We start from the raw sequence: 26,655 nt of genomic DNA on the forward strand, positions 1-26,655 counted from the left end.
GTGAGGTCACTTCTTTTGCAGCAGTCCAACTGGGCAGCAGGCAGGCAGGCGTTGTGCAGTCATGAAGGGGGTCTGAAAGCCGTCCCCATAGACCAGAGAGCTCAGTGGGAAAGGAGAGGTGGGTTAGAGTGACAGGTTTGATATGTCAATTGTGAAGTCAGTTCCTTTCATCAGCTGGATTGAGCATTAGCAGTTAGATCAGCAGTCCCCATTTGCCCATATAATATAGTCCTTTATCAACAGAAATGGATCGTGCATGCTCTGGAGTGGTTACATATGAATAAGGTCCAGCTGGATTGCCAGGGTTCACTGAAACAACCCAACTGCCAGGGGGACTGTCATCTGATCCAGCTGAAGATGCTATAGAAGGATACCTGTGCCAGAGACTACCATCATCAGCTGGACAGCAACTAATAACCCTATTCAGAAGATTTCAAAACCCTACATAAAAGTTCCAAATACATTAGTTTTTTATTATTATTATTATTTTTATTTTTTAAACTGGAACTCTGACCATGAATGTCTTGAAGCAAATGGATCAAGCCTTCTGGTTATGGACCCAAGTGCTTGCACTGTGTCCCTCTGCTCCTGCTGTGGGCTTTCCCAGGGCCAGAGATTTGGGTGCAGGACTGGAGGTCTGGTCTTGGGCCTGGCAAGCATCTTCCAGGGATCCTAAAAACATCATTGTGGTGGTATGCTCCATCTGTCTTTATTTTGTTACATTTTGCCCATCTCTGGCCCAGGTGTGTGTGTATGAGCCTGGGAGCAGATCCTGGCAAAGGGAATGACCTCAAGTGCAGCCTGAGACATGCCTTCCTGCGGGCCCTGGACATGGTCTGACAGGGCTGTGCTGGGGTGGATGGCACCAACACAGATATGCCTGCTGGGAAGCCCTGCTGAAGACAGCCTCCAGCCTGCCCAGGTGGCTGCAGTCTCCTCCTGACCAGACCAGCCTCTGATGGGCTCTGACCCACCCTGAAGCGGTGGAGAAAAGCACAGTGCCTCTCCTGTGCCCTCTCCCTGCCAGCTCTGCCTCCTTCCTGTGTTATGTTTCTCCCTTCTTCTAGCACCAGGTGAGGCCATGTTTCTCCTTGGGGAGATAAGGAAATCTTCAAACCTGCTATTAAAAAGCAGCCTGTGATATCTTTGGGATGGCCAGGGAGATGTTCAGTTTCAGTTTCTTTAGGATTCATCTTGAGCAAGAAACAAATTGCTAACTTTCTTCTTGATCCCATGGAGTCTCTCTAGGTTTAGGACATTGCAAGACATTTCCAGTGTTCTGCAGTGTTAGTAGTTCTTTCCAGAGTGTTTGTAACACCATTCTGAAGATGTACATTGTGTGCCAACACATATCTTTTGGGAGTTCATGACAGGGGAAATGTCAGGAATCGTTTGGAAGTACTGGGAAAACTGTAGAAAGTATAAACTCCCAGACCCATCTTACTTGAGAGCAGTACCTGGACAAGTTCTGCATTAGAATATCTCTTGGGATTGTATTGGAGTTGAATGGAAACAGTCCATAAAGAATCCTGAGAATAATTTAGCAAACATGCAGTGCAAGCTGTCAGAGGAAGAGGGCCAGGGAGTCTGAAAGGGAGAAGGTGAAGCAGAATAGACTGTAGCCTATAGTCTGTAGGACGGGGGCAAATACAAGCCAGCTCTGTACTGGGACAAGGATCAAAGACAAGGGTGTGCAAGGATCTACCAGGAATAGGGGCAAACTTGAAGATATTCATTCATTTGCAAATGAGTCATGCGTTTGCAAAATGCTTCTCAGGTGTTCGCCCCCTCTCACTGAAGAAGAACATGGGCAGCAGCTGGGGATGCCTGAAGAACCAGTGAGGGCAGTGCTTGTGTGACTGGGACAGAGACATCTAGAAAAGGTTGGGACAACCCCTGTCTTCACTGCACTGTTTCTCTTGCCAGAGTGGGAGGTGACTGATTCACATACAGACTCTGTTCAAGACGGTAAAGTTGGTGGAGATGGGTCCCTCACAAAGATCTCTTTCAGGTACAGCTGGTATGAGTTCTGCATTCATATCTCACAATAGTAAACAGAGAATACTCCTATTTGGTCACCTGAGCAAGGCCCTTTCACTCAGCACAGGTATACCAAAGACATGGGACAGTTTGTCACCTCCATGTACTCTCCCATGCAGAATTCCCTACTCTGCATGGCGTACTTAGCCAGTACAAACCAGAGATCAGAAAAAAAGAGCTGAACGAAGGAAAGCAGAGAGGAAACATGGACGGTACCATGAGGACTGCAATGAGTTTTATTCAGAGAAGTCTGCTCTAACTTGTAAACACCTTTTCCTCCTTGGACAGTGCCTTGAACCCAGGGCAAATGTCCAACAACAGCTCCTTCACTTGAGTTCTTCCTCCTGGGGTTTGGGGACACACAGGAACCGCAGCTTCTCTCTCTTCCTGGGCATCTATCTGGCTGCCCTCCTGGGCAATGGCCTCATCATCATAGTTGTAGCCTGCGACCACCACCTCCACCCCCATGCACTTCTTCCTCCTCAATCTCTCCCTCCTTAACATTGGTTCCACCTTCACCACTGTCCCCAAATCTATGAGCAATTCCCTGTGGGACACCAGGGCCATATCCTACTCAGGATGTACTGCCCAGGTCTTTTTCCTTGTCATTTTCACTTCAGCAGAGTATTGGCTTCTCAGTGTCATGGCTTGTGACCGCTGCCTTGCCATCTGCAAACCCCTGCACTATAGCATGCTCATGAGCACCAGAGCTTGTTTCAAGATGGCAGCCGCTGCCTGGGGCAGTAGTTTTCTCAGTGCTGTCTTGCACATTGCTAATACATTTTCACTACCACTCTGCTGAGGTAGTGCTGTGGATCAGTTCTTCTGTGAAATTTCTCAGATTCTCCAGGCTCTCCTGCTCAGATTTCTGCCTCAGGGAAACTGGGACTCTGGTGGTTAGCCTTTGTTTAATGTTTGGATATTCATTCAATATCCGTGCAGATATTCACTGCTACGCTGAGGATACCCTCTGAGCAGGGCCAGCGCAAAGCCATGTGCATCCCTCACCTGGCAGTCGTCTCCCCTTCTGTCATCACTGTTACATCTGCCTCCCTGAAGCCACCCTCCATCTCTTCCTCCACTCTGGACCTGGTGGTGGCTTTTCTGTATGTTGTCATTCCTCCAACACTGAACCCCCTTATCTACAGCATGAGGAACAAGGAGCTCAAGGATGCTCTGAAGGAACTCATTCAGTTGGTACTAGCCCAGCAACCGTAAGCTGCCTGTCCCTCCTCACAAGTGATTTCTAATAAATCATGGACTCTTTTGTATCTGGGGCATTTTCTCTGAGACAATAATATGAATAATGATTATAATCATTGTTGTATTTGAATTCACTCTACTGGTCCTGAGGCATGATCCCTATTTGTCTTACTGACAGGCCTTCTGTAGATATGTCAATCACTGTATCAGACCTGCCCTTTCTCTGGGCTGTTAGAAATGCCCTATGTTTGCTCAGGGCATCATCCATAGCCACATATTCCTTGGGGACTTATCATGTATATCCCCTAGGGAGTTGTGAGGTGCAGTGGTGCCCATCCAGCTGGGTTTGTTTCCCAGCCCAACCACCACAGCCAGTGCAGCATCACCCCATGACCGCAGGGTACTACATCCCACTCACTCTGCAGAGCAGAACCACCAGCTCAGGGCCCTGTGCGGGGAGCACGAGGGAGAGCCCAGCAGGAAGTTTGCAGACACCCTTTGCCCCCCAGAGCTAGTGTGATTTCCAGTGGTCTTGGGGGGTGGTGTGAGCACAGCTGTGCTGCAGAATTACTGGCAAAATTTAACTTCTTTTTTTGCCTCTTCACCAATAGGCAGAAGTTCCAGCTCCTGGACTGGGGAAGGTGGCCCCAGAGTCTTTCAGCCCTTCCCCTACACTCAGAATTTCCTTCTGTTAAATTAAGTCCCTAGCTGATCAGCTCTGCAGTAGAATTGCCCGTGTGTCCACACATCTCTCCAGGGCAGGTAAATGGACTGCATTTGGGAAGGAGATGGCTTAGTGCAGGCATTATAAATGTCTGTGCTTGCCACCGCCTGCTCCAGAGTGAGGAAGAAAAGAGGTGCTAGGGACAGAGCCAGTAAGGCTTTTCTGTTCCAAGCTCTGAGGACAGAGGGGTCTGCTGGCTCCAATCAGCTTGTACACATGGAGCAGCAGAGCTACGGGAGCAGTGGCCAGATACTCCCTGCAGCTGGCTGGACAGGGATATAAGGGACCAAGCCCTTTCTTTCCTTCCAAAATGTGTTATTCAAGGAAGTGCTAGAATAGTCCTGGAGGATTCCTCAAGTTACTGCATTGCCTGAGGTTGTGCCGAGTGACCAAACCTCTCCTGAAACTCCTTTCCAGGCCAGGTGCTTGGAGACAGTAACTTGCAGTGCTTATTGGTGTTCATCAGAGCCATGCCCTCTAGGTGCGCAAGGAGACCTTGGTCTCTTACAACCCTGCAGGAGAGGACCTGGACACTCACTCAGAGGACTGGAGGGAGGCCAGGTCTCACGGTTCACAAGGAGAAGATGCTGACGTGTCTGGCTGGGGTCAGGGCCCTGCAACTTTCTAGGCCCTCTCCCAGCCCCAGGGAAGCTACTGCAGAAGCAAGCAAATCCTGGAGAACAACTTTTTCATCATTCTTGGGAACCAACAACAGGGTCATTTAAGTGTGAGAACATGACAGCCAGGAGCAGGGACATGGCTGTGGTTTGTGCTTCTGAGGTCACTTCTGCCTGGGAAGGTTATAGGTATGGATGTTGATCGTGCGGTCACTTTTTCCTGAGTACTCATAGCTCAGAAGCAGGGACATGCCTGGATACATATTCTGAGTTTTTTTGGCTTTGTTTTTTGTGTTCTTCTGAATTTGAAAGACCAACAACAGGCTCTCGGCTCAGGAAGGTTCTTCTGATGTCACCTCACTTTTGACAGTGATAAGCAATAAACAGTTTAATGGCACAGGATTGCCAGTTTAATGGCTTACCAACACTCCATCCATGTTTGGTTTGTGTTGATTCTATCTTTTCTCTGTAACAGACGAACTTAAATTAATTAATTTTATCTTGGAAAGTTAAATAAAATATAAAGATAAAAATGTATGCGTTAATGTAATGAGTACTCATTTACATTTATATTTTCCCATGCTAAAAAAATATTTCTCAGCACATCAAATAGGAGCATGTGTAACTGTTGGCATTCAGCACTGCAGTGGGAACACCTGTGGAAGACCTGGCAAAGAGTTAATGACTGGTAGAGTACATGGTAGCAGCCCCGTGTGTGAAAGCCCTACCCGCTGACCAGATTCCCCCCTGGGCCAGGCACGCATACTCTGTTTCATCAAGAACACCTTGCTGCTTCCTGGGCAGTAGCTACTCAACATTAGTGCAGCTGAAATAGGGAAACAGTTCTAGTAGATTTAAGGGGCTCTCATGAGCAATGAGTTGAGTCCTTGTCCCCTCGCTCTGTAGCATTTCTAGTTCTGTGTCCATATAGCTTTTTCTTCTATTTGCTCTGCTTCTTGGTGCTGCTCAAAAGAGTAGCTTGCTGTATTTCCTTGTCCCTGTAATTCTGCTCTGACAGTAGAAAAATGCAGCTTGCGGATGAGCTGCCAGCATACCATGGTTTCCTCGGAACATCTTGGGTGGTGTTAGGGCCACAGCCAGTGGCTGGGCTTGTTGCTCACCCACTCTCTGGGCTGGAATGCAGAGAGACAAGCAGAGCAAGGTGCAGATGGGACCACATCACCTCAGCTGTTGCCCCTGCGTTGGTCAAATTGTGCTGACCAGCTCTTTTGTGCGTCTCTGGCAATATCACAGCATGAAGGGGGACTTCTGTGCTCCAGTGTGTGCACCTGCACCCTGCTAGTGGTAGCCACACTGTGCCACAGAGACAGTCATTCCAGGCTTCCCACCCTTCCCCAGCTCTTTAGTAAAGCCCTGTCCTTCAGCCTGGGCTTTCAAGTGCACTGGAAAGTGGAGTTGTGAAAGTCTGAGCTGAGCTCCTCAGGGCTAAGACAGAGATGGAAGCAGCCTTAGCCCAGCTTGGGTTCCCAGCTCTGTCTTTTCCTTCAGTCCTAGTCCATGGTGTCATTTCAGTCTATTCCCTAGACAAGGGATTTTCCTCCTGCATGTTTTTTTTTTTTTTCCAGTGGATCCCACTCCTGGACCCTCAGCTGACCTCTGAACATAGCAGAATTTTGACATTCACAGTTGTTACCATCAGTGCAGGGGAAAAGAAGGGCAGTGAGTCCCTATTGCTGGATTCTGCAAAAGCAGCCCTTTGGATCTCAGGAGAGACTTTGGGCTTAAACTCACATCTGAACACCTGGCCTTATATGTTTGTAGGATCCATTTTGCTTTACTATTAAAGCTTTGACGGGCTTCCCATCCAGTGTTATTACAACCAGTTTTAGATTAACCACAGATTCTAGGGTTAGTGTAACATTATTGCCTGTTCTTAGTCCTTGGTCTCGTGATATTACAGATTGTATTCCTTCTGTGACTGTAGTTTTAAAGAAGTAGCCTTAACTTATTTTCAGTGCCTGAGTTGCTCCACGGACAACATGAAAAGGTTTTTCTCATTTTGCTAGAATCACTGATTTCTATTCTATATATCTCCTTTTCTAACTTTTACACTACCATTGTCAAAAAAGTTCTCAGCAATCATCAAACATCTGCTTCTCCTTTTCCTTTCTTCAGTTTTCTAGAATGTTTCCATTTTTGAAATTCATTTCAAATATCACTGGATTCAGTACAATATCTTTCTGCCTATAAAAAAATCCCAGAGAGGTTTTTTGCATTCCTCTTTTTCAAACCCTTCAGATGATGGTATTTTTCCAGTCTTTGCTGCTATTTATAACAGTTTATACCCTCTTAATGGTAATGGTCCCATCTGCAGCTGGATTTATCACCACCCTTCCCTCTCAGTGTAAGTTACCTTTGTCAGGCTCTTATCTGCAACTGTAACCATAAATTAGAAATCCTGGTATTGCTGAAATGCTAGCACTACAGTAGAAAATGTGCACTTTCAGGAATACCCTGTCTGTAAAACCAATTAGCGTCTGGCTAGATTCTTTCTGACATTTTTCACATAGGGAGAGTGCAATATTTAATATTAAGTTTATTTTGAAGATATTTGATTTTACACAGGGTTTTTGATTTAGCAGTATGATTCAGCAGTGTACTGTAATCGCAAGTGTGCACTTATATACTTCAATCATGTTACCAAAGCACTTTCCATTTTTGGTCTCTGTAATATGCTCACCGTCACAAGGCTGGGCGTCCCCAATCACTGGGAAGGAATATGTGCTTTGAAGTCAGCTGAAGCCCACTACTCTCTTCAAAATTCCTATTAGTAGTTCAGATTTTATATTCTCTTGGGCTGAGCCAAGTATACACTTCCCTCATGTTGGAAGAAAAGTTTACACCAGTTAATCCACTTAACATTTATAGCTGCATATCTAACACAAAGGTCATCCTCTGGTGCACTGTGTGTTGAAATAAAGTCAGTTTTTGTACAATAGATGCAACTAATGAGTTACATCCTGGATCATTCCTGAGCTTCATGGGCACCTCACCTTTTGCCCATTTCCTCTTAGCATTCTTCCATGGTAGAGTTTATTGGTCAGTCACAAGCCCATGATGTTTCACTGGGAGTACATGAATCATGGTCCAGTTCCCCTTCTCTGGGTCCACACTGGCTCTCTAGAGCTTGTAGAGCCATCTCTTTCCCTATGCATGCCTGGATATTGTGCTTTAGCTCTGGTGACTCCAGCAGGGACCATCCCTCACTTTGTGAGGCTCCACTCACTTGCAGACACACACTATCCCTGGAGTTCCCTGAGTTGTCCTGGGTTCACATTTCCCTCCAGGAAATTGAGCATCAGTCATCAACATTGCTACCTGTGGGACATCGTCAAGCAGATCAAAGACCATTCAGCATCTCCACTAGCAGTGGTCACCAAGAAATGAACAGCCCTTGGTCTCCAACAGATCACTCTGAGGCTCTGATCATGCCCCCTGGAGCCACTGGATTGCACAGGCAGAGCAGCAGGTACTTTTGTGGTGAGTATTTTTGATCCCTTGGGCATATTTTTGATCCCAGGTTCTGAAGAAAGGCCAAACTTCAGAGATTTATGTCACAGACGAGATCACTTTTTATTACAAGAATGTTTTTCTGAAGGCCAGGTCTGGCATAAGGGTGCCCACTGCCTGGTCCTGCCTGAATTTATGGAAACGCAGCCCTACTATTATCAGGTTATGAGAACTGCTGGGCCATATACGCAGAATAGAGCACAGAAGGACAGCGTGTGAATGAAGAAAACAACTCTAAAAAGAAAAATTCCTGATGCAGTTGCTGGAAATGTCTTGGGAAAGCTGCATCTCTTACACAAAGGCTGCAATGAGGAAATGCTTTCTGTGGCAGGTGGTCCTGTCAAGCACAAGGTCTGTCTCCACATGGCGCTACCTGACTCCTCTCCACTCTACCTGCACTCGTAGCATTGGAGCAGAGCGCTAGAGAGCGAAGGGGGATGAGCCCACAACGACAGCTGGCTGCCACCCGCACAGGGAGAGTGTGAGATCACACCCTGACTGTGGCCAGAGGAGCTAAATCCTCCCGATGTACATGGGATCCATGGTCAAGCACAACCCATTCTCATTCAAACCTGACCCTCTCCCCTGAGCTCCCTGCTGTCAGTTCAAAACAGACTCCAAAAAAAGGAGAATTACTCCTGAGGTTCTGAGATTCCTCCATCTGTGCTCATGACAAGGAAGCCTGGCTTCCTGCTTCAACATGGACTCATGTTCAAATGAAATATTCCTGAAGAAAAGTGTCATGAACCAATATATACATATACATATATATATATATTTCTTTTTCATAATAACGTAATGGAGGGAAGAAAAGAAAGAATGTAATGAAGAACACATATCCTTGAATGATCAGTGAATGATGAGTGGATGCACATGGGATAGTTATTTGGGTTGACACTGTGCCCATGGAACCAGTTTCCTCAAAGCATCCTTGAGGTCCTTGTTCCTCAAGCTGTAGATGAGAAGGTTGACTCTGAGAGGCACCACTGCATACAGAAGAGACAACACCAGATCCAGATCTGGGAATGAGATGGAGTGGAGCTTCAGGTAGGCAAACACAAGAGTGCTGACAAACAAGACAACCACTGCCAGGTGAGGGATGCACATGGTAAAGCGTTTGCACTGGCCCTGCTCTGAGTGGGTCTTCAACACAGCTGTGAAGATCTGTGCATATGACAGCACAATGAAAATGAAACACCCAAAGATTCAACAGGCGCTAACCACAACAACCCCAGCTTCCCTGAGGTAAGTGTCTGAGCAGGAGAGCTTGAGGATCTGGAGAACTTCACAGAAGAACTGCTGCACTTGCCTTGGCAGAGTGGTTGTGGTAGTGAAAATGTGTTTCCAGTGTGCAGGGCAGCATAGAGAAAGCTTCTGCTCCAGGCAGCTGCTGCCATTTTGATGCAAGCCCTGCTGCCCATGAGGGTCCCATAGTGCGGGGGTCTGCAGATGGCAACAAAACAATTGTAGATCATGACAGTGAGAAGAAAATACTCTGCAAGTAAAAAGACAAGCAGAAAGACCTGGGGAACACATCCTGAGTAGGATATGGCCCTGGTGTCCCACAGAGCATTTGCCATGGATTGGGAGACAGTGGTGGAGATGGAGCCAATGTCGAGGATGAAGAGGTTGAGGAAGAGGAGGTACACGGGGGTATGCAGGTGGTGGTCGCAGGCTACAGCTGTGATGACGAGGCCATTGCCCAGGAGGGCAGCCAGGTAGATGCCCAGGAACAGCACAAAGTTCAGGAGCTGCATCTGCCATGCCTCTGTGAATGACAGGAGGAGGAACTCATTGAGGGATGCGCTGTCGGACATTTGCTGCTTTAAGGCATGGGGAACTGTCCAAGGAAGAAAGGAAATGGAGAAGTAAGGATAGATTTTTCAAGAATAAAAAAGAAAAAAAAAATAGGAGAAGAAAAAGAGAGAGAAGGAGCAGGAGAGGAAGAAGCATGGAGGAGGAGAAGGGGAGAGGCAAAGGGAGAGGGACAGCAAAGGAGGAATAAGTACAGAGGTGGGAAAGGGGGAGAGGTAAAGGGAGAGTGGGAGTAAGGGAGAAAGAAGCATGGAGGGGGGACAGGTAAACGGAGGGGGGCAGCTTGGGAGGAAGAAACATGGAGGGGAAAGAGGGAGAGGCAAAGGGAGAGGTGGAGCAGGGGAGGAAGAAAAATGGAGGGGAGAAAGGGGGAGAGGTAAAGGGAGACAAGAAGCTGGGGCAGAAGAAGCACCAAAGAGGGAAGGGTGGCAAGGCAAAGGGAGAGGAGGAACGGGTGAGGAATAAGCACAGAGAGGGGAAAGGGGGACAGGTAAAGGGAAAGGGTGTGTGTGGGAGGAAGCAGCATGGAGAGAGACCAGGTGGGAAGGCAAAGGGAGAGGTGGGTCAGGTGAGGAAGAAGAAAGGAGCGCGGAAAGGCGGAAAGGCAAAGGGAGAAGTGGAGCAGCAGAGGATGGATCACGGAGGGGGAAGAGGGAGCTGTGACGGGAGCGGTAATGGGAGAGGTGACAGGAGCGGGAGAGGTGACAGGAGTAACGGGAGCAGTGACGGGAACGGGCGCGGGAGCAGTGACGGGAGTGGTATCGGGAGCGGTGGCGGGAGCGGTGATGGGAATGGGGAGCGGTGACGGGAGAGGCGCTGCGGGTGGGAAGCGCTCCCAGCGGCTCTGCGGTGGCGGAAGCGGGCGGTCGCCATGGCAACGCGGCAGCGTTGACCAGCGGGCACAGGCGGCAGGTGAAGAGGGAGGCCGGGAGCGTCCGGCGGGGCCGGCTCCTAGTTATGGGGCTGGGGCCGGGCTATGGGGCTGAGCCGTGGGGCTGGGGCCTGGCAACGGGGTCAGGACTCTGCCATGGGACCGGGCTGTGGGGCCACAGCTGCTAATGGGGCTTTAGGCTGTGGGACTGAGATGTGGGGCTTGAGCCTGGCTATGGGGCTGGCTTAGGCTGTGGGACTGAGTTGTGAGGCCAGGGTATGGCTGTGGGGCTGGATTATGGGGTCAGAGCTATGCTGGGGAGATGAGCTGTGGGGCCAGCCCCAGGCATGGCCATGGGGCTGATTTAAGCTCCAGGGCTGAGGTCTGGGGCCTGGGCATGGCTATGGGGCTGTGCTGTGGGGTCAGGGTTATGCTGGGGGGGCCCAAGCCTGCCTATGGGGCTGCGTTTTAGGTTGTGGGGCTGAGCTGTGAGGCAAGCGCTTGGTTATAGGGCAGGATTACAGGGTCAGGGCTATGCTGTGGAGTCAAGCTGTGGGGCCAGGACCTGTCTATGCCATTGGGTTTAGACCGCGGGGCTGAGCTGTGAGGCCATGGTATAGCTATGGGGCTGGGCTGCGCTGTGGGGCTGAGCTGAAGGGTTATGGCCTAGCTGTGGGGCAGAGTTTAGGCTGTGGGGCTGCTCTGTGGAGCTGAGGCTTGGCCGTGGGCCTGTGCTGCAGCGCTGAGGCTCGGCTGCAGGGTCAGGACCAGCCTGTGGGGCTGGGAGCAGCCTGTGGGCTCTTCCTGTGGCACAGGGCTGTGTTTTCAGGGCCGGAATGGGGCTATCTGGGGGTTCAGGACAAGTTTGGACTGTAGGGCTGGAGCTGACGTGGTCGCTGGGGTTGTGGGGCCGAGCGGGGGCTGCCCCACCACACTGTGGGGCTGCTTCCCCTCCCCGCCCCAACAATTCAGGCAGTTCGTGCTCAGATCACACGTAAACACCACGGGTCACCCGCTCACACTAACCATCCAATCCATATAGAAGCTGCTAGCGGGACACGGGCTCTTGCTTGGGAGAGTCCGGCCGTGGCTCCTGGCAGATGGTTTGGGTTTTGTTTTCAGCCTGCCCTGCTCCGATACTCAGTGCCCACTTCAGTGCGTTTCAGATCTCTCCAGAGGGCACGGGATTGCAGCGTGGAGCTTTCTGTGGTTGTTTTGTTGCCTTGGAGTTGGTTTGTTAGACGGGGTGAATGACCCTGCCCGTTCCCCGTCCCGTTGGCCCGTCCTAGGAGACTCGGATGAGTCCTGGCTGCAGGTTCACGTTGCTGCTGGTCGGAGCTCTGCTGGGCACAAGACAAACAGACGAACAAAGCAGTCGGGAGCTGGAGCCGGGGGCTCCTGGAGCAGTTTTGTCCCCCTGGGTTGTCAGGGCCCATGGCAACTGTGTCGTCTTTGCCAAGCGCTAACTTACTGATACTTCATTCCGCTAAAATGAGAGGTAGAGGAGGAAGAGTGTTAAATAACACATCACTGGCAGAAGGCCTGAATGCATCTATTTTCCCAATCTTTCTTATTTGATGCAGGCAGGGGAGCTTGGGCAGAGGTATCCTGTCTGCAGGAACAGACAACTTGTGCATTTGCAAAAAAGCCTTATGAAGGTTATTCACAGACGAGGTTATTTTTTTGTGAAGAATGCTGAAAAGACAAAATAAACCATTCATTAATGGTAGGGGTGGTTCCTTTTTCTTATTTGTTTGCTTTGGGGTGATTAGCAGGTAGGTCTGGAAGTACCTTTTATAAATATTGGAAATGATCTCACACAAATTTCACTTTTTTTTTTTTTTTCCTTGACCAATTCTGCTACATAAGCAATAAAAGAAGGAAGAAGAAGTAAGTAACCCCTTCTTGATTTTCCAGGATATTCCAGGATATATATTTTCCAGGAAAAGTACAGTAGGCTTCTTTAATGGAAGGCTGCTATCAGTCTCTACCAGATAGAACAGTTTTTGATTGGTGGCAAAGTTAAAATAGGTTTCTCTATATTAATTGTTCAACCTCAAGGGTCTTTAAAGAAGAGATTAAAAAAAAAAAAAAAAGATGTAGTCAGTCTTACACTGAAGTCCATGTTGGGAAGATTTTGCAATGCAGGAATAGCAGAAATGTCAGGTCTGTACTTCCTTCGAAGTTCACTCATGGGCCATTTCCACTAAGTTTCCAGTGTGCAAAAAATTTCTCTCTCAAAATCAGTCTTTAGACTGAAAAGACCGCAGCTTCCTTGTGCTCTAAATGATGAAACCTTAAATGATTTAATCTGTAACAAAACTAGCTAGATCTGCTGCTATTAGATAATACACAGCATAAAAGTGGAAGCTGTAGGGAAATAAAACTCTAGAGAAATTTTCTGGTGAGTTCCTGTTAACTTTTCCCTCTGCTGCCCTGTCTGCAGGTGTGTTGAGAAGCAATGGCCACAGCGGCTCTTCTGAAGTTAGCACCATCCGAGCGCTACTTCCCTTCAAGCACAGCAGCTGCTTTCTTGTGGACAAGCGCTGTCAACATGAACGTGACCAGGCCAAAATCTGCCAAGGGACGCACACGGTCGAGCTTCAGTTACTCTCCCCAGGTGGAAGCTTATCCTTGCCGAGTGCCATCTTCACCGTCAGCTGCCCAGGAATCAGCCAATAGACAGAGAACGTTATCGCCAAAACCGGTGTTCCCATCCAGCCAGGTGTCTCCTGAAGAAATCCCGGAGCTCCTGCAGCAAGTGCCTTTGAGGACCTCCTCTTCCCTGAACAAGTACAGGGTGCTCCCTTCCATTGGCAGGAAAGACTTAGGGAACAGTGCTGTGGAAATAGTAACCAAGCAGACCAGCAGGCTGAAAATGAGTAAGGGACTGGTAGAAGCTGAAAAACTCAAACCCCTTTCTAGAGAACAAAGATCGGCCAGCATATTGTCAGAAGCTGAAGAACCTCCTGAGGAAGGCTTGCATGTTCAGTGTCCGTCTGAAGAGCTGGGAAGGAAAATGAGGCAAGAGAGCTCTTCATTGTCCGCTTCAAGTTTGGAAGAGCCACCAAAGAAAGAGCCAAGTTTGCTGCTTGCTATTAGATCTCCATCTGGTCAAAGATTCGAGCATCATTTCAAGCCAACAGACACTCTTCAGAAGGTCCTTGCTGTGGCAGAGCAGAAAACCACCACCAGATACAAACACTGTAGTGTTGAAACCATGGAGGTACCAAGGAGGAGTTTTTGTGACCTTACAAGGTCTCTCCAAGAGTGCGGAATCCTCCACAAGTCAGTGTTGTGCATCCTGCAGAAAGAGCAGGAGGAGGCACATCTCTCGGGGCACGAGGACCACAGCGCGAATCCCCACACACCTCTGTAGGTTGTGCTGCTGGGCAGGACGTGGCACCTCCTGTCAAGCGCCCCAAAACCCAACAGTCGGAAGGTTCCCGGGCCGCCGCCTTCATCTTGCTGTTTTCCAAAAGCTTCCTTTGAAGTAGAGCTGTGTATATAAACCAAGTGTGTTGAAATATTGCTTTATATTGCTTATACCTACTGCATTGACTGGATCTTTTTTTTTTCTTTTTTTACTTGTACAATCATAAATCACTTCTCCAGCACCACCAGCTTTTGGCCTTTTTGCGGTGGTCCATTTTCTTCTTTGAAGACTGATGTTTCTGACTTATACTTTCCTTGGAGTAGGCAATCTCTTCTCTTGTCTTTTTTTGATTTTTATTTTAGGTATATATTTGACAAATGTACCGTTTCCCAGAAGGGATTCTGATTCAGTATGCCATATTTGGGAAGATAGAAGTAGAACTGTTTTGTTTGTCCATCTTCAGTAGATCATCACACTACAGCACCTTCTTAACCTCAAAAGGGACTGAACTCCAATCAGATCTGAAAACCCTCTGAAAATAAGAGCAATGACACATAAGAGTTAGTAGATTAGTAGAAGTATTAAATGCAAGGTCAATGGTAAAAGATGTTTGAGAGCTCAGCTATTCCTGGAAAACCTCAGTGTCTCTTTGGGGAGTGTGGCTATATTGTACTTGCCAGAACAACTGATTAATTTTGAGCTGTATTTTTCATTTTATTTTGTTTTCTTCTCTCATTCAACTGTTACGATTCATAGGTAAAACTGCCGTTTAACACTTCTACAACTGAACTCAAGAAAGTAAAAGAGGCTTTGAGGGGGATTTGTTTGTTTGCTTTTCATATATTGATTGGATTTGGATGGGAATTGGCTCACTCAGTAGATCGTATTTTATTAAACCATTACGGCTCTTTCTGAGCTATTCCATTTAAAAAGTCTGCTAGAGTAACTTGGGCACATTTTAGCATAAATTCAATGTGGTTGGGTCTAAAGAAAAAAAATATATATACGTTTCTGGTGGAATTTCTTACAATTCAAAGGCGACAATTAACTGAGCCAAAAATGGCTTGGGCTTCTGAAAGTGGACAGCTTACCAAACAACCAAGCTAGTTTTGATATTGTTAAGCAGAACCAAGTTTTGGGGTTTTGGGTTTTTTTTTACAGTAAAACCAAGGTTTTTTTACCTCTGTGTAACTGCCAACTTGGGAAAATAACAGTAGGAGAAAACTCATTATGGTGTTGACCAAGAGCATGGAATTTTATCAAGCAAGTATTTGGGGTCCATGCGTTTTATAAAACCACCTCTTGGGGTGCAATGCATTGTACTTAAAACATTCAGAAACAACAGGAGCAAGAATGAACTGTTTGACCCCCTTTCTGTATTTAATTTGGTGTTTAATGGTTAATGAGACACATAAAACAGCAGTGAGCTGTGCCAGAAGTTTGAACCTGCTAATGTTAAGAATATGCAGACCCCATTTTTAATGTCTCTGCACTGTTATCCAATTATCCCTGACCTTCAGTAACAGTTTAGCTCTTTAAAATGAGACTGCAATGTGTGATCAGACAGCATCCTTTTTACTTCCTTCCTGCTACTGGAAATCTTTTTTTTTTTCCCCTACTTTCATGTATCCAAGCGCATCCTACATCACATCTTCGCTGAGAATAAGGAGCAGGACTGAAGGGAAAAGAGCATTTGTTACCGGTACTCCGAGTAGCCACTGTGTTGATCTTTTCAAAGCAGCTCTAAAAATGCAGGTTTCTCTAGCTCACTAGTCATAACAGAAGCGAGAGCATCAAATCAGGGTTAGCATACAGCAAGTGTCACCTGATTTTCTGTATATAATGTTACATTTAAGTTTTCAGACTGTTTTCATACTGTGTGATAGGAAGAACAAATCAATAAAATCTTACAGGGTGAAAGTTGCACTTAAAATGATGTATGGGAAGTAGAGGTTTAACTACTGCATCTCATCTTAAGCAACAACCACAATTAATTTGGCTGTAAATACCAGGTGCTGCCCAGAGCGACTCCCACGCTGTGGCACATGCACACCCCTGTCTCCCCATCATCTTTCAAGTGGTTTCCTGGAGTGTTTTATCCCCATTCTCTATTAAATACCAGTTTGTGCAGCTGAGGAAGTAGCAGTGCTTCAGATCAACCGCTGCCTGCTGCGGATGACCAGAGAAACTGCGACTGCTGCACAGCTCTAAAAGCACACGGAGACCAAGACCTAACCAGAACACAAGAGAAGAGCAACCTGGATCACAATGGACAGCACTTATCCTGCTGGAAAACTGGAGAAGTTCCTAAGGGACCTGATCAGAGAGCCTGATCTTCTAACAAAGAGATAAAATCTAAGGCATCTCCAAGGAATGCATTTTAACAGAAGTGGAAAAATCCTCCTCGATGCCACAGTTGCTTCAACAACTGATCCAAAAGCACCTAATTTTGTTGCCATCCATTTTAACTGTGGCTTCCCCCTGCTCACAGCATAATGGCCCTGCTACTGTTTCTCCTTCAAACATCTTGTTCTGTACGTGCACGAGTATGTCAGCAGTGACTTAAGTCCCAGCACAAGCAGCACGATGAGGGAAGAACAGGGGTTATCTAACCTCGTTCATCGTGCAGCATCTTTTCACATTATTGCTTCATGCGGGGAGCTGTTATGTTCTTACATAAAGAATTTAGGAAATTCAGCATTAAATCAGCTGCGAGTCAGCCCTGAGAGGACGCTTTGAGAAGCTCCCAAGGAGGCAGGTCCTTACCAAAGGCTTTTGCAGAACAAAAACGTACCCAAGCAAACCATGAGCTGAGGCATCGTTCAGTACGTGTTCTTTATTCCAACTTAAAGTACATTAGAAACAGCACACAGGACCAGCAGCAGCTTTCATGACAGTTCAACCCAATGCACTGCTGTCACGCGGTCATTCAGTTGCACTATTAAAGTAGGTGATTGAAACAAGTCTTCCACTCTACACGCAAGCACTCACTCACCTGCCACTTTAAATAGGTTTCCAACAGAATAAAAATAGATACACCCCAGAATACAAAAAGTTTAATTTTAACAGTTTTTCACTAAAGCCTTTATACAAATTGATAAAAGGGTGCACAATTTCCTAAAATTTTAGGTACACTTTAACTGAGCCTTTTTTTACTTGGTAAAAGGATCCATGTTCCTGTCTTTGAACAGAATATGATGGCCAAAATTTCAAAGAAAATTCCTAGTTCAATTTACAATTTGTACATTGGTTTTGAAGTGATACCTGCACTGAGTAGCAGGCCAATGGCTGCTCACACATGTCCCACTTTCCCCGAAAGAACTGTGCACCGCTCTGTTGTAGTTCGGGAGCCTACGTGTCCTGGAAACTGGGCTGGGGGAAACAACCCCCCAACTTTCAGTTGTGCACACAAAAATGGTCCCAACTGACCTAAAAAGCCCAAACATCACAGTTGTAAATAACACCACCCCTGGCAAGGATCACCCAGAGGCCAGGGCCTGCAGACCTGTTTTGCATCATTAGCACAACGAAAGTGGAGTGCTTCCCATCTGTGATTTGCCTGAGCAATTTCACTCAAGACTCTGGTACTGAAACAAACTGTAACAGGTAAATTTGGTGTTCTAAAAATATTTTTGGTCAATACAAGCTATCATGATTTTTTTTTTCTTTTTTTTTAAGCCAGATAAATATTCTTGTTTCTACTACTGATCAGTGAAGTCCAGTGGTTCCATTTGTTACTTCACGTGGAGCTTCACAGCAGCATCTCAGAACTGGCACCATCTGCCTAGAGGTGACTAACCCCCCCACTTCAAAAGACACTAGCATTTTACAGAGGAGAATTTATTCAGAAAGTCAATAAGTACAATTCCCTTTACACTGCCCCCCTCCCCACCCACCTACAGTTTGGCAAGGTTAAATGCTTCAGATGAACTTCTAGAGTACTTAAATCAAGCACTTTCACCACTGCACTGCTTTACGTAAAGTGGCCGTTCAAACAAATTAAGGAGAAATTAAAATACTGCCCAGCAAAAGCAACACAGCACCTGTGTTTGAGAGTATGAGCTACTACAGACATCTTCTGGACAATCTATTTAAGGAAAAGCAGGACAAATCCATCAGGAAGCCAGAAATGAGTCTTAAGAGCTCAGGGAGTGCCAAGAGAATGACATCCTATTTAGTACAAGTTGAGTTTTTAGCCAAAAATCAGCTGCCTTATTTTTTTTCTTAATCCACATCCATTATATGTATATTTGTTGAATTTCAACTGATCATGTTTATGCTGAATCTCATCCCAATTAAAGGCAATAAAGCATTTATTTATTTGTTTTAGACAGTTACATTTTGCCTTTTTTGGCAAATTATTTCTAAGAATTCAAAATATTTTCCCCTTTTAAGGCTAAACTAAGAAAGGTGAAAAGCTTCTGTAAACATTGCCTTTTCCTCCCCATGGTTGCACAATTTTAAGTCCAACTGCAAATGAGGTAATTTTTGTGTACTCGTATCTTAAAAGTCCTTTTCTGGACTAGCTTAGAGGCGTGCCAATCTGAACACTGATCCAATTGTAGTGGGAGAGCTTCCACAGCAGGGTACACACCAGTTCCAGCAGCTATTCTTCAGTTAGTTATCTTCTCAATTTCATCCAAGTCATCAGTATCCAATTTGTTTATCTTTTTGTCTGTTCAAAAAAAAAGAGAGAGAGAGAGAGAAAAAAAAACCCAAGATGGTCAGATTCAGTGTAACAAAGCACAGAAGAGAAAGTTGCATTCTTCAGCTGGTCTCAGGGAAATTAAGTCTATCCATGAAATATCCATTTGGCTTTTAAACTGAAACATCAACTTTTTCTCTTTTTCTTTCATAAAGGACCCATCAGGATCCTTCAACATTACTAGCTCTGGGCTGTCCATTTTAAGGACTATCCAGGTAACAACAGAAACAAATCAACTTTTCTCTGCCCCTATCTTACTTGGGAAGCTCGCGATTTTTAAGTTACATATAGACACTTGCCACACATCTTTTGTCCTGCACGATAAACAGTGCTTTGCATCCATGCATTTCATCCAGTAATGGCTCATTACCCACTTGACAGGAAAGGGAACAAGAATTTTTTATTGCACAGCTCCATTTCTCACATTATTCTCTCAGAGCCAATTGCAACTCAAAATGCAGCTGACGTCCTCTTCAGCTCGAGCCTTGACAAACATCCATTAGAGTCAGAGCTGCTTCACGCACAGCTAGTGAAAATTTGCCTGGACTAGTCTCATGTTTAGAGAGAAAAAGAAGCAGGAGGGTACGTACTGAAGTGTTCCTGGATTCTGTTGAGAATGTTCATGCTGTGCTTGCTGTCCACCATGTTAATAGCCAGTCCTCGCTTGCCAAAACGACCCGTGCGGCCGATCCGGTGCAGGTAGGTCTCGTTGTCCGGGTTACCGTCTTTATCCACAGGAAGGTCAAAATTGATAACAACCGAGACCTGCTCTACATCAATCCCTGATGAGAGAAAGCATCAGGTTACGATTCCATTTTATCCATTTTGGCACAGAAACAGCATCTGTCTGGACCTGCGTGCGCTTCAGTACCAACACCTATGGCTTCCAAACTGCACGGTTTTCAACAGCTGTCAGAGAGCTGCCACACAGCTGTCCCAAGTTAGAAGCCAGTGTCAACCTCTGAAATAACACCAAGAGCGGCTAAGAGTATTCAGCAAAAGTTATAGGTACATCAGAAAATGGATCTTTTCCGCAACATATTTATGAAGTACCTGAAAATAAGAACCATCGAACTATTACACCAAAGAATCCCATTAAAATAGATAATGAAAAAACAGTCTGAGCTGCTCGGCTTTACCCAATGCTTATGAATTATGCGTTTCTACTGGAAACTCCCTCCTCTTCTCAGAAGCTATAAAAGACCTTTTGGCTTTTTCAGTACCGAGTCGTCCTTGTACTTGCTCCCTACCTCTGGCACAGACGTTTGTGGTCACCAGCACTTTCTCCTTGCCCTCTCGGAACCGCTCTATGACAGCTGCTCTCTGCTCCACCATCATCTCACCACTGAGCAATGCCACCTGGTGGCCCTCCTTGGAGAGCTCCGCCGCCAGCCAGCCGGCCGTCTTGCGGGTCTGGAACACAAAGTTAGGCCTGTCTTTGCATAGAGGTTCTAAAACTGGAAGCAAGAACAAAGTCTCTTGAGACCACATAGACTGTGGCAGACTCCAAACACAGGGCTGATCCCTTTATACTGCCTGTAGCAGCTTTACATGGTTGTTCTGGCACTGTCAGCTTTGCTTTTGCTTTGGAAGAGTTATGGTAGCCAAAAAAAGAAAAATGATGATGATGATGCCTGGACAGGTTTCTTAACACTGACAGATACTAAAGGAGTTGTTGGGAGTAGCAAAAGGACTCACGTGGCAGAAGATCATAGCCTGGGCAATGGTGATGGCGCCGTAGATATTACAGAGAGCCTGGAACTTTTCATCTCTGTTATTGCACAGAACATAGTACTGCTTAATAGTGTCCAGTGTTTCCTCCTCTCGCTTCAGTTTGATAATGTTTGGATCAGGAACAACTTTCTGAGCAAATTTCCACACAGAATCTTCAAAAGTGGCTGAAAATAGAAGCATCTGGCAGTCTCTCGGGAGCATTCTGCAAGAAAAAGGAAAACGGGAGTCACATGCAACACTCTTGCTTCACGGTATCTCAATAGAATCAGTGCTAGAGGCAAAGGGAAACAAAACCCTTGGGAATTGCTCATTTCAGTGACTGGGAAGACTTAAACTCATCTTTGTAATATCAGATCACTCCCATGTGGGCCAGTAGCATCCACAAATGAATAAACCCTGATCTGGGGACACATTTTTTATTCCTTAAGAAAATTTAACTGCCTGTCATCCTCTAACATTCTGTCTCCATTAATCATCTGAATTTGAGCTAAATAAATGATTCTAATATAGTTGCTTCATCAGTCAAGAACTTAGCCCTGCTGCCTCCACATTACAAAACACCTCGCTATAATTGAAAGGAACAATCATCTCTCATGGTCAGGCCAGAAGTCCTTACCTCTGAATGCGGATGCTTTGATCTTGATGGCCCTGGGTTGCTATCATCACATCAGCTTCGTCCAAGACAAACACTTTGATTTTCTTGGGATCTATGAATTTCAGTTTGGAACACCAGTCCAGCACGGTACCAGGTGTGCCAATTACAATCTGCTCAGAGATCTTCTGACCTCTCTCCACTGCCAAGACAGAAGTTAAATCAGTCACAAAAGAGCTCCTAGTATTTAGCTGTGTTTGCATTAAGGAAGAAATTCTGCTAAAATCCAAAGCATCGACAGAATTGTCGTCCCAATGGAACCCCCGCCCCACTCTGATTTAAGTCGCATTGCACCAAGTTCATATTCTGTATGGATCCAACACTGGTGAGGAAAAGAGTTGGTTGTGCTGGAGACTGACACGACAGTAGAATAATCTTTCTCATTCTCAGTCTCTCAGTGGCATTCTACTTTACTCACATTTATTGCCTCGGACAGCATAGGCAAGTTTCAGCTCTGGATAAAACTTTCCCATCTGTTCAATCACTTTTCCCGTTTGAAGCGCCAGCTCATATGTTGGGGAAAGGCACAAACACTAAAGAGATAGAAGGATTAATGAGTTTGAGATGATCGACATGATCACGCTTGCTTTTAAAACCCTTTACTGTGGTTTTACTGAAGATGAACACACGAGCAGCTAAGCCGTTTCCAAAAGTCCACCCAGTTCTGGATTTTGTAACTTTGCAAATTAGTTCATATGCCTGCAATCATCTAGCTACAGGCTTGCTGTGTCCAACTCTGATACTTATACTCAAGAGTACAAATATTTTGCTAAAGGACATATAAAGAAAGTGGTGATAAGGGGTCTAATAGCTACCTAAGGTCCATTAAAAATAAACCAAGAAACCCTAAAAGATAAAATATTAACAGCATCTGCTCGAGGTGGCATTACACTACCACTAACGCGCACAGAAGAGTCGTATTCCAGAAATGTTTACCTGTGGATACTTGTTCCCAGGTTCAACACGACTGAGCATGGCTAAGACGAAGGCAGCTGTCTTACCAGTACCAGACTGCGACTGTGCGATCAAGTTCTGTGGGCTGCAACACAGAGCAGACGCTTCAAACGCTGGCACGAGCTCAGCAAAACGATCCACACAAACGACAGAGATGAGCAACAAAGAAAACATAGCAAGGAGCAGGCATAAGCATTTTAACACACCCGAATTTTATCAGTCCTGTGTATTCCTAGAGCAGAAGTTTGTTTCCAACATCTACCAACAAATTCTTTCAGTACAAGTGACCTTGATCACTAGATTTCTAAGGAAAACTGCTACAATCTGGCAGTACTTTTCCATTTTGCACATCTCCCTCTAGTGTTTTAATACTTCACATATTTCAGCGCAGAGGAGCGGAGAGAAAGGAGCAGAGGAAAATCAACCAGTTGTGACACAGAATCCACATCATCCTGGCTACTCCCATCTACCCAGGATTTTCAGACTAATGTCCCACAACAGCTTTATTACTTCACCCCTACACTGACTAGGAAAAAAAAAAAATCAGATTTACCTTGGTTACTGTAGATGCAGTATCTGACTAAGTCATGTTTAGTGCCTGCCCTAGGAAACAGGCAGATTTAGGGCTGCCGTCACGCAGCCACAGAAGCCCTGGGTCACGGGACCCCTTTCGCCATCCTCCCTCCCATCCACAGCAGCAGCCTAGCAATAGCTAAAGAAATCCTTCTAATCCTTTCTAAATACAAAGGGAGCAGAAAGTACGGGTACACACGGCTCAGCAAGCATCATGGGCAGGGCATTCTCTTGTATCTTTGATGGTCGGTTGAAGCCCATGGCATAGACTCCTTGCAGAAGCTGCGGCTTCCTGAAAAGAGAGGAGGATTTTTTTTAGTTATGTTTTCAAACATCTCTGTGCTAAGCAGCTGTACCACACCGACAGGTTGCGTTTTGAGGAGAACTTAATAAGGGTCGTTGGCAACGCAGCATTAACTCCCTGCAGTGCTCAGGAATGTCACCCAGAAAACAGCTAACCCATTGCTTCAAACCCTTTTCCATCCAAGTTACCCTCTTAGCTGGTAGGAAGTTATGGGCATACACAAAAAGACTTCAAAACACACCAACTTACCCGGGAAAATCTACATATTTTCAGAAATACCAAAGGAAACCTTAAAAACCAGAAGGTGCATCACTTTGCCTTCAAGATTATGCCTCATAAAAGGGAGCAAAATCATTTTGACAGCAAAATGTTGCATGTCCTGCTAAAACACGTTTGATTTCTGCGTTGACTTCACATTTAGCTCAAACCATAGAGCACAGTGAGCCTCTCTTTCACCTGGTGACTCTTCAAAGGGACACAAATCATTCAAGGTAACCGTGCACATGGTTACGTTTCAAGTTAAGGAAGCACAAATGCAGACAGCTCAAGAGAATGTCCACCGATAAAGTTAAAAAATAATAATAATAAGTCAGCCTATATGCCTGCCTTTTGCGACTGTGTCGCACCTCGAGTGCCAGCACTGGGCTTCTTGCATGTTCTAAAGCAGCTTTGCAAACAGCCCTGGCAATTCCAGGGCAGAGACCATTAATCCTACCCTTAAGGTCAATCCCTTTTCCTTAGCTATGCCTAATCTTGGCACCAAAGTTATCACTCCTTCAAGACTTAAACAGGGGGCAAAGCAGCCTCTGCATGTGCAAATGAAATTTCATGGCACCAAATCATTACAAAGATCTCCATTTTGATGGGTTTTGTAATAGATCCACCTCTTACTGCAGTAACACTGGCTTTATGCACAAAAACAGAAGACAGATAACCTTAGTTCAGCGTGACTTGACAGTAACCTAGTGTTCAAGTGTGCGGCGACACTGCTAACCCTTAAACATTCACAATAACTATTTCTGCAAGTTAGCTCGCTAGTCTCAGCGGACACTTGTGTACACAAAAGGAGATTTAAGAATAACCTAAAATGCAAGTGTTGGGAAGCTCTGAGCTGATGAGCTCGCTGGAGAGCTGTTAGCGTTGCTCAGAAGTAAGCATTTTCTCTTCAAGGCAAGTGAGTTTTCCTAAAAGTCCCAGCTTTTCCCAGTAAGAACATGCTATTTGGCACAACGTGCTTTTTCAAAAGTGCAGATTCCTTTTGGATGCAACTTGAACAAAAAGCTCTTTGAGAAGGCAACCTTGGGAGCAGGGACCTACAAAGCCCTACGCTATGGAACAGTTGCCAGGGATACACCAGGTCATAACAAAATAACAAAAAAAAAAAAAAAAAAAAGACTCTATGGGCCTGACTGCCCCCATGGACTATCTGGCCTCTGAAAGGTGATGCTAACAGGCATTTTTTGTGTCTTTTTGTAGACATTCAGCCACAATGTCGACAACTCAATGCCCTGACATTTCAAGGTGGGATGTGTTACTAGGGCTGATTAGAGGGGGAAAAATGCCAGATGTGCCCAGATCAGGACTGAGAACCCTTGCACAGGAAGCTACTGCTCAGAACAAGCTCATTTCAGATGCAAAACACCAAGAAAAAAAAAAAAAGAGTGCTACTTCTCACTGCTTGCACTCAAACAATACAACACGCAATACACTGGTTTATTAATGACATACTTGCAGCTACCTGAAACAGAAACCAGTGATTCCTCCATCAGCAGGAAATCTAATAGGACACGAGGGGAGACTCCAGCTGCCCAACCAGCTCCAAACCAACACCATCAAATAATAACCAGTAAAATACAACTATGAGGAACCTCATTTAGTATTTCAGCGCCCAGGCACCAACTGCTGAATCTGAAGACGTCCCCGGGTTCCTCTTCCGGAACCCGTGAACAAGAGGGCACTTACAGGCGCAGCTCCTCAAAGGACTTCACGGAGTAGAGAGGCGAAGTGGGATCCCGCTGCAGCACTTCCACTTGATTCGTGGTGTCAACCAAGTTGCTGCGGATCAGCTTGTTTAACAAGGACTGGGCAGCTCTGTCCTCTGCAGGAAAAAAAGAGATATACAAAAAAATAATGTGGCCTGGACAGATACCTTTCAGGTTTTGTTTTTCAGAAAATTTGAGGGCAATGGATGCTTTAAAAGCTTCTAACACACTTGGGACCAAGGGTAACTTAGATCAAAACGTAAGGCTGACTCGCTGCCCTGCGGGGATTTTGCCAAGAACTCTGGATTTCCAAAGCAAGTTTCTCCTAAGCCACCTTCCAAAGGACTCAGACATTACTCCTCTTACCAGTCACTTCATAAACACAACACGTTGGTGGTTACAGCAATCCCAGCTCCAGGTTATCCTACTGCTGCTGCATCCACTCCTGCCCTTGAGGATGCTGCTATCCCCCTTACTTCATCCCAATCCAGCACCCTCCCAGGTTATCATGGGGCCCAAGGGCTTTATAAGCATTTCTGAGGAAGGACCTGCCTTACAATTAAGCCAGGATGCACGGACAGGATACAAGGGCATCCACGCTGAGACACAGGGACTTACTTTAAGTTCACACCACATGGATTTCTTTCCAAAATTCTGCTCCAAAATTCCTTCCCCCGTCCCCCAAAACAGGCGCTTACCTTTTTCCTCATCCTCCGTCTTCTCCACGTTGTCATCCATCTTGACGACAGCACCTGGATTCAGAGAGTGCCAGGGCCCACATGAGCCGGGGCCCCAGTGCAAAAGGGGAAGCTCAAGCCTGTGGGAATTTTGGGTCTAAACCCCACAGGAAAAGCCATAAAGCAAGGGGACCCCGGGATCAGGATAGTCCTGCAGAAGGTGCCTGGGTTAGTGTTGCAAGTCGATGCCAAGGTTCCCTGCGAGCCCCTCATGGTGCGTGACTCCAACAGCAACTTACAGGTACCAGACAATGGTGAAAATGGAGTGCCCTTGACAACTAAGCCAGAAATTTCGCCCTAAACCCTGCTTAACCTTCATTCCACGCTCCTTTCCGCGAAAATTTACCAACTAGCGCGGAATTTAACCTGGCACCAAACGCGGGCGGGGGGTGGGGCGGAGAAGGGGAACAAAAACCGCGACTTTTCATCATTACTTTTATTCTTCTACCCCTCCCCCCAGGCAGGGCTAGGGGCCGCAACTCACCGTTGGAATCCGGCTTGGGTTTCTCCTCCTTCAGGTGCAAATTGCTGAGCTGCGAGAACGGGAGAACAAAACCCGTGAGAAAAACATAAAGCGGGCGGCGGGGAGGGAAAGGGCCCGTTTTGGGGACGGCCGCCGGGAGCCGTTACCGGAGCCGCCCCCGCCACCACCACGACGTCCCCAGTGTCCCGCCCTCCTGCCCCGGCGCTCACCGACTCCGCGGCCGCCTCCTGCTCGTCCACGGCCAGGGCCCACGAGTCGGTGGCCATGGCGGCGGCGGCGCAGCGCTGCGGGCCGCCCACAGCCGCAATGGCGCCGGCCGCGCGCGCCCAAGGCGCCTGCGCCGCCCGCCCGCG

The 26,655-nt window shown here is 46.5% G+C and overlaps 2 protein-coding genes across 3 annotated transcripts; one reads left to right on the forward strand and one right to left on the reverse strand.

Annotated features, from left to right (window-relative positions):
- The first annotated feature begins 13,178 nt into the window (after positions 1 to 13,178).
- Positions 13,179 to 14,180, forward strand: UBXN10 (UBX domain protein 10). Its single transcript, XM_010213258.2, has one exon. The coding sequence runs from the start codon at positions 13,263 to 13,265 to the stop codon at positions 14,178 to 14,180; it is 918 nt and encodes a 305-aa protein (XP_010211560.2). The 5' UTR covers positions 13,179 to 13,262.
- Positions 14,181 to 16,998: 2,818 nt separating this feature from the next.
- LOC104566465 (ATP-dependent RNA helicase DDX19B) lies at positions 16,999 to 26,632 on the reverse strand. Of its 2 annotated transcripts, XM_088529567.1 has the most exons (13): positions 26,512 to 26,632; positions 26,303 to 26,351; positions 25,780 to 25,833; positions 25,062 to 25,197; positions 22,995 to 23,087; positions 22,205 to 22,307; positions 21,687 to 21,801; positions 21,233 to 21,410; positions 20,581 to 20,818; positions 20,133 to 20,295; positions 19,473 to 19,664; positions 18,772 to 18,852; positions 16,999 to 17,606 (listed from the first exon to the last, which is right to left on the reverse strand). In XM_088529567.1, exons 1-12 carry the CDS (start codon positions 26,566 to 26,568, stop codon positions 18,791 to 18,793), a joined length of 1,440 nt encoding a protein of 479 aa, XP_088385693.1. In that variant the 5' UTR covers positions 26,569 to 26,632; the 3' UTR covers positions 16,999 to 17,606; positions 18,772 to 18,790. The 2 variants fall into 2 exon arrangements, with proteins under 2 accessions (XP_088385693.1, XP_088385692.1); XM_088529566.1 differs by having other exon boundaries at positions 16,999 to 18,852.
- Between the last annotated feature and the right edge of the window lie 23 nt (positions 26,633 to 26,655).

The sequence above is a fragment of the Tinamus guttatus genome, unplaced genomic scaffold (genome assembly GCF_059628265.1).
Source record: "Tinamus guttatus ecotype Peru unplaced genomic scaffold, ASM5962826v1 Tinamus_guttatus_pri_ptg000332l, whole genome shotgun sequence".
Taxonomy (NCBI): domain Eukaryota; kingdom Metazoa; phylum Chordata; class Aves; order Tinamiformes; family Tinamidae; genus Tinamus; species Tinamus guttatus.